At 39.6% G+C, this 7978-nt stretch overlaps 1 protein-coding gene across 1 annotated transcript; it reads right to left on the reverse strand.

The window, feature by feature from the left end:
* Positions 1 to 1192: 1192 nt before the first annotated feature.
* polg2 (polymerase (DNA directed), gamma 2, accessory subunit) lies at positions 1193 to 7539 on the reverse strand. Its single transcript, XM_047364961.1, has 8 exons — positions 6680 to 7539; positions 6435 to 6540; positions 4651 to 4756; positions 3981 to 4166; positions 2440 to 2577; positions 2282 to 2362; positions 2045 to 2145; positions 1193 to 1941 (listed from the first exon to the last, which is right to left on the reverse strand). Exons 1-8 carry the CDS (start codon positions 7164 to 7166, stop codon positions 1773 to 1775), a joined length of 1374 nt encoding a protein of 457 aa, XP_047220917.1. The 5' UTR covers positions 7167 to 7539; the 3' UTR covers positions 1193 to 1772.
* Positions 7540 to 7978: the final 439 nt, after the last annotated feature.

Raw genomic sequence — 7978 nt, forward strand, 5'->3', positions numbered from 1 at the left:
CAGCTTCCCAGTCTCTGCTGAAGAAAAACATCCCCTCAGCATGATGCGGTCACTACCAGGATTTCCTGTGGGGTGGTGTGTTCAGGGTGATGTGCAGCATTAGTTTTAGAACATGCGAATGGAGAAAAGGCCCGCCGTTTGGACCCTACTTGGATCAAAAGCTTGAACAACAAAAAGGACATAACCACACATAGACACTTGATAGAAAATATGTTTTAGGCTCTTCAATGTGAAAATCAAGATAAAACATTAAAAAAAATTCATATTTTTCTTCATTTATTCAGTGTTAGTTTTCTGTCAGTTTTTTGTATGTAGGTTAAAAAGTATTTTTTTGCTGTTTTCTATGTTGTTTGTAGAAACTACAAATAACTCTTAATGCTTTGGCTCAACAAGGGCTTTCTTTTCACCACTCATCCATAAACGCCCCATTTGCGGAGTTCATAACTACTTCCTGTGTAAACAGATTCTTTGATCTGAGCTGTGTATCACTGCAGCTCCTCCAAAGTATGGGACCTTGGCTTCTTTTCTGATGAATCCTATCTTCCTCAGCCCTTCAGTTTAGCAGTCATGTCTTGTGCCATAATCCTCCCATTTTCAGATGTTGGATTGAACAGTGCTTAGTGAGATGTTCAAAGCTTGTATTATTGTTTTATTTCCCAACCCTGCTTAAACTTTTTAACAACTTCATTTCCGACCTGTCTGAATTGTCTTCTTGATACTGCATGTTCATCAGTGTACTCTACTTCAAAAAGTCCACTGGTACCCTTCAAAGGACTGATGATTCAAATTACATACAAGTGGACATTTTTTACTAATTGAATGATTTCTTAAGGCAGTTGGCTGCACTTGATATTATTTAGAGGTATTTGAGTAATGTGGACTAAACACAAAAAGAATCCACGCATTTTAGATTTTAATATGTAGATGTTCGGAAACTTTCATTCCACTTCACAGTTGTGTTGGTCTATCAGTTAAAATCACAATAAAACAAACCAAAGTTTTTAGTTGTGTGACAAAATGTGGAAAAGTTAAAGGGGTAGGAATACTCTTCCAATGATAATCACAAACAGTAAAGCCTGTGGAATGTGAAGATGCATTTTCGCTGAATTCTGAAGAAACTGAGTAAAATGAGCTACATATTAAACGATCATTGGTGAAAGTCCAAAGAAACACTGCAAAAAGGCTGATAATATTCTTTTTTTCCTTAACATATGTTTTTATTGTGAATACAAAATAACCACCATAGCTGTCAGAAGTAAACATGCCAAACCTCATTCTGTAATGTAATCATGTTAATGTAATGTCATTTTCTCCCCTTGGAAACAACTGTTTTGCATAATTTTTTTAATTTAACTGGCCATCTGTTCATTGATGGTTCATTCATTTGGTCCATCTTGTTGTCAAACTTTGGGCATTATAGAATGCCCATCTCTTCAGGTATGATTAAATTGATAAGAAAGGGATAAATTGACTGGCTTTATGGCAAAAGAAGCCTTAATCCAAGGCACTATTCACCCAAACTAGAACCCACGTAGGAGAAATACATGTATGCAGCTCTTTGTGTTAAAAGGACTGATATGAAACACCTACTGAGGACAAAGGACAGGCTACATGGACATTTTACTTCCAAAGGGTCTCTTGGCCTTCTTAGATGAGTCCATGACTGACAGACATAAACTCAAAATCCCCACAGTTCTCTCACTTTGGTTATGGAGGGTTTATTTGTGGGACTGAATGCTATGCTGAGAGGAAAATCTTTTATGATTTTTATATCATGAGAATTTGTCAGCAGCAGAAATATATTTAGAGAGCGAGTTTCTAATTTCTGAAACGTGCATGGTCTCTCTGATGGTTGTGTCTCTGTTGCGAACTTGCAGGAGGCCACTCTCCAGTGTATTTTCACTGATCAGCACAGTAAAGAGAACTCCCATCTCATCATATCTGTAATGTATTGACAGAGAAACATGTGTAAGGATCTATACAGTAATTTGATGGTTATTTCTGACAGTGTAACAGAAAGCTATTGCAACACAGAGACATTTACTTGGCATTAAGATGCTGTAATGATGTTGGCTGAGTTTCAAGATATCCTGGCCATGCAGAGATCTTAGCTTCCAGGAACTCCTGCAGAAGTCCCTCACAGACCTGCAAGAATGTTCAAACAATTAACATACTTTTGTTTTTATGTTTGCTGTTTTGACAGTTTCATATTCAGTGATCAAGTTCAGCAAAATACTCCCAAACTGATCAAATTACAATTACACCTGCAGTAAATACTGACCTGCCTTAGTTCCACTGTGGCTCCCTTCCCAATGTCTAAAGCCACTTTGACAGGAGCCAACACTGGATGCAACTTTAGAACCTAAAATTAAACAGTAAACCGAATGTCTCACTAAAAAGAGAAATGCATTTATCAGGTGAGATGCTGAGCAGTATCACCTTTCTCTGCTGCAGCTTCTTTTTGCCATCTTCTCCTCTGAGCTCCTGAAGTGAGTTGGACAGGAAAGCCAGCATGCCACGGTCAATGTTGCCGCTTACAGAAACAACGTGGGGAACGGACTTTTGACCACCTCGACTCTGAAGCAGAAGTAGAATAGTAGTCAGATAATGGTTATATGTGACTAAAAAGGAGAAAAAAACTGAAACAGTGGACTAAATGGAAAATAAATAAATATTTTCCTTCACTTTTTTTCTCAATAAATCAATAAATAAAGATCAGGATTGTAAACAGACCAGTCCAGTATCTGCATTGTCTTATTTTTTTGAAAGCCATGCCTTTGATGAATGTGCAGAATGTAGGTGCACCCATTCCCTGCATTAAATTTAGACTTGTCTGGAAGAATCACAGTTGGCTGTAATGTCAAAGTGTACCAAGTTTTATTAATACTGCCATAACAAAAATGTGCAAATGAGAATGAAAAGGTCAACAACACAATTACCAAAAGCTTGCTTTATCTCACAGTAACATCTGAAAGTCTGTTTGTGAATGCTAAGGTCTAGTTAACAAGTAGTAATTGGTGTCACCATATTAATACTGTGACTCACAGAAGCAGCTATACACAGTCATTAAAATCAACATAAGCTTCTCTGCAACAGGAACTGAGTTTGGCCAGAGATTAAAGCCTCAGTTTACTGCTGTGATGGAGTCAGTCTGTAGTGGGATTCAAAAGTGCAGGATTTGCACATTTAATGTGCACACGTTGGGGAGGTCTGTGCTTGGCCCAGCGCTGTGGAAACATGGCAACGTTTTTGGTTTGTGAAGACTGAAAACTTTGAAGCTCAAAGATTTAGAGTTGCTATTGGAAGTTGGAAGTAATCCATTAGATAAAATATGCCTCTGTAAAATTTTGCTTCCTCCAGTGGAACCTGTAGGTTTTTCCAGTCATACCCATGTGGCAGAATAAAACCTAATTGAATCAAATTCTGCTGAAGTTTGCAGAGTTATTTTCTTTCCTCTTTGGGTTTGCTTCGATTTAATTTTTTTCTACTTTAAGGTGAGTTTTTTTTCCAGCAAATATTCTAAAACTGAAATTTTTGATCAAGCCAAAGAATTTCTTTCCAGATATACCACAGAAACTTTGTATTTCTGTGCTTGTCAAGGGTTTAATAATCCAGTAAAGCCTCCCTTACTGATGTAACTGTAGCAGTTATTAATAAATTGATGCATCTTATCCATGAGCAAAGAAAATGATTATGGAGAGAAATTCTCACAGGTTTCTGGCCACTTAAATTTTGCTAATAAGAACTTCCCATACCTTAAGCTAACCTTTATTCCTAATTGAGATACCTATATCCTATTTGCTTAACACCTGTGATCCGAAAGACTTTTACTCCTGTCAGTTAAAGCAGTCACCAGAAAATGGAAGTTAAAGTGGTATTATTAGCGATAACTTTTATTACACCAGATAACTGTCATAGACATCAGAGTGAAACAGGATTCCAGAAAGAACATGCTGATAAAAAAGGAAGATCAGGCTGACCTGCCATTTGGTGCGGACCCCCTTGTATGTCTGCAGCAGGTCTGTGTCTCCTCGACACCACAGGGTCTCCAGGGATTCAAGGCCCCACGGGAAATTATACAAGATCTTCACCCCGCGAGACTCTGTCTTTTCCAGCTCGTTCTCAGGCACCTCAATGCTGCTGAAGTCAGAGGGGGACACGGCAAACTGGACGGGTTGGAAGGAAAGAACAAATAAAAAGGGAAATTGTAATGTGATAAAGTCTGACATGGAAACCAACAGCTAATAGGGTCACAAAAATAAATAATTAATTATCTGGTCATCATCATTCGAGTTCAATGGTATTTTACCCAATTACTCAGTAGTTATTTTGTCAAAACAATATTTGGAAAAAAACGTTCCCTCATCAAACACATGACAAAGTACAGCAATGATCATTATTCCAGATATAACTCAATGGTGATGAATTAATCAGAATCATTCTGCTCTCACTTATAATAGGTCTTAACTAATAGCAAAGCATGCAGGCGGAAGACATCTACAGATGAAGCACATGTTCATTTTTTAAAGACCCAAAGGTTTTAAAAAAAAAACAGCAAAGTGGTTACACAGGAAATTCTACAACACCTTCAGGTTTCTTTTAAATTTGAATATTTGTCTTTAATATGATTACAACTTATTTGATACTCACCTTCCTCCACCACTTCAGCCTGTGGCGTACCCAGTGATCCAGCCACTGGGAAGAGGTGCGAGGAGAGCAAAACCAAACCAGAGACGTCTGGGTGACATCAACAAAGCTGGCAGGAAACATAAAGATGTTCTCAGTAGAACTGGACAGTGTGCTGACAGACAAACCTGTTTCTCATGCAAGCCTGTTTTATCTTGTGGGAGCTGCACCATGTCCCACATCCAAAAGACTTGATGAGGTACACCTTGCTAGTATTGGGTTGGACCACATTAGCATTCAGTGTTTTTATTATCATAGATTGAGGAAGGTGTCAGAAACATTCCTCCATCTTCTGGTCCATATCGACATAATGGCATCAAACCATTGCTGCAGATTTGTCAGCTGCACATCCATGATGCAAATTTCCCACTCCACCACATACCAAAGATGCTCTGTTAAGATTAGAGCTATGAGAAATGGTGCATTATCTAGCTAGAAGGAGCCATCAGAAGATGGTACAATGGTTATAAAGAGATGGAAATGGCTAGCAACAATACTCAGGATGTGATGGTTAATTGATGCTCAGCTGGTACAAAGGGTCCTAAAGTGTGCTAAAATTCTCCTCACAGTTACACCATAGCCATCAGCAGCAAGAACCTTAAAATCAAAACATAACAAACCCATGCTTTTTATTTCATCTACAATAAATTCTGACCCAAACATCTGAATGTTGCTGGTGAAGTCGAGACTCATTGGACCAGGCAACCTTCTTCTAAGCTGGAACTGTCCAATTTTGGTGAGCTTGGTACAACTGTAGCCTCGGTTTCCTGTTCTTAGCTGACAGGAGTGGCATCTAGTGTGGTACCCGGTGTGGTCTTCTGCTGCTGTAGCTCATCTGCTTCAAGATTCAACGTGTTGTACTTTCAATATCCTGCATAAAAATGGTTGTAATAAGAGGTCATCTAAGCCACTGTTGCCTTCATTATCTTAAACCGGTGTGCCCATTCTCCGCTGACTTCTGAAATCAACATTGTATTTTTGCAGCAGCTTTTGCGGACAGTTCTCTGTCAACCTGAAGGATGGTTACGCATGAAAATCCTAATGGATCAGAACTTTCTGAAAGATCAGTCTGTCTGACACTAACAACCATCCCACATTCAACTGGAATTACGGTGGTGATACATGCGTTTTACCCCTTTTGCAATTTCTTATTGAAATATTACACCAAAAAAAAAAAAAAAGAGTCAACTTCACTAAATCATCTTCACTAAATTCACATGCCCAAATACACTGAGCCTCTGCTTGGCTTATTCCCTATATTTTAACAAGCCACTGAACAGGGTCACCCAATAAAGTGATGGGTGAGTGAATACTGCTTATTAACCACAGCTCAGGCTTCTGATTTACCCAATAGACCATTTATCCCCTTGGACCAGTACCCTCCCTGTGACTGGCTGTTGAACTTTCTACCAGACAGATCTCAGTCAGAATCAGACCCATCCAAGGTTGTGTTAACAGGTGACAGACCGAAATATTTGTTTGAATTACTTTAGCCTCTTACTTGACCTTTATGTGTGAACACAACCATCCTGCAGGAAAGATTCAACAACAATTAACTCATTTGGTGATCTTATGGTCATATCACTAGATACTGTAGGTTCTCAGCCACCAGTAAAATAAATTTCAGAGTGTTAAATGTGTGAATCGAGAGTGTAACATCATGGTTCACTTCTCTGTAGTTTATGCATAAAATGTTGATCTTAGTCATCATGCTGTGCAAGTATTACAGATAATATCTGAATCCTCACCAACCAGAGACATCTGAAGGCTGGAAACATAGACCTGTCTCAGCCAGGCCAAACGGGAGTTTTTTGTTCACCATCTCCAGTGAGGGCACAAACTGCTCCAAGGCACCTGTAAGCAATCCATCAGTCATATATGCAAGACGGTAAACCTGGAAGTTAAACTCACTCGATCTATGTCAAATTGCCAAAGACAAGATGAGAAATCTTTCATTATGGCTGCGATCTAAAGGGGGATGCACCGTTTCTACCTTGAAGTAAGTTTGTCCTCACAGATGGAGAGCTCAGCAGCAGCCTGTTCAGCTCCTGGATGAGCTGCTCTCTGCTCAACTCAGACTGATCGAGTATTTGTTGGAAATGTTCAGATTCAACAACCCGAGCTCCACCAGCTCCTCTCTCCAGACTGCTGCTCGGAGTATTCAACCCGAACACCCTAACCCTGGACCCGCTCACCGAGTGCCACCACTGCTGGAGCAGGTTTCTCCTCAGCTCCAAGCCCAGCGGTCCGTAGATGCAGCTCCAACCTCTCCGGAACAGATCCGCGTTGCTCTCTCCGGGAGAGATGAAGTATCTGTCCGCGCAGAGCTGCAGCAGCGTCCGGACCCGGTCCAAACCATCATTCGGTGCTTTGCTACAGAGTCCTCTGGTGCCCCGTATGCTCTTCATTGGAGCTGAACGCGGGGACAGGATGCAGCGTCTGACGCTCCATGTCAACATGTTGAAGACGTTGAGACCCATGGTCCAAATAACGAGTTAAGTCAGGAATCGACTTTGATGAAGTCATTTATCTGCACCCTCTGGGCCACATAAAGCCTCCTAAATGCTGCTGTAACTGACGTCCGATAGTGTCTGAAGTAAACATGTGCGAATGAACTGCCAGGCACACAAAAACAGCTCCGGCGTCACAAGCCGCAGCATCTACGGCTAAATGTTCTGTTTTTACGGTCACTGCTTTCCCGGAACACATGCAGTGGTGACATCTGGAAAAATGTTCTAATCTACAAAAACAACAGCTGCGCAAAGTATCTATGAAAATACATGCAGCGACTTTTCCAGATCCGGAACTTAATCATTCACATCCGGGTTATGACGTGTCAGACTCGTTACTTGGCAACCAACAGTTGCTCATATAAGTAGTAACATCGATACAGTAAAAAAATATATATTTACAAAAAAAAATCCAACTAAGCAATTTGATAACCACGTGGATTTGAATGAAATAAAACATTCTGAATTAAACTAACTTTCTGCTTGGTATAAAATAGACCTACTATAACATAATGTGACTAGTTAGAACAAGTTACCTGAAACAATTCATTAACACATTTTATTAATATCTAGTCAGTAAATGATGGGCTAGTTAGGCTACAGATCATTTACAACATTGATGCAGAGTCAATATTTGGAAAACTGTGTACAAAACAAGTAAATAATTAAAATAGGGTTCTTTAAATAAATATAAAAACAAGACTTTATGAGAGAAGCTTTAATTAAAACACTCTAGATTGACTTCACAGAAAAACAGTCCGTTTCACTTAAACCAGAACAAA

The sequence above is a fragment of the Girardinichthys multiradiatus genome, chromosome 5, assembly GCF_021462225.1.
Source record: "Girardinichthys multiradiatus isolate DD_20200921_A chromosome 5, DD_fGirMul_XY1, whole genome shotgun sequence".
Classification (NCBI taxonomy): Eukaryota; Metazoa; Chordata; class Actinopteri; order Cyprinodontiformes; family Goodeidae; genus Girardinichthys; species Girardinichthys multiradiatus.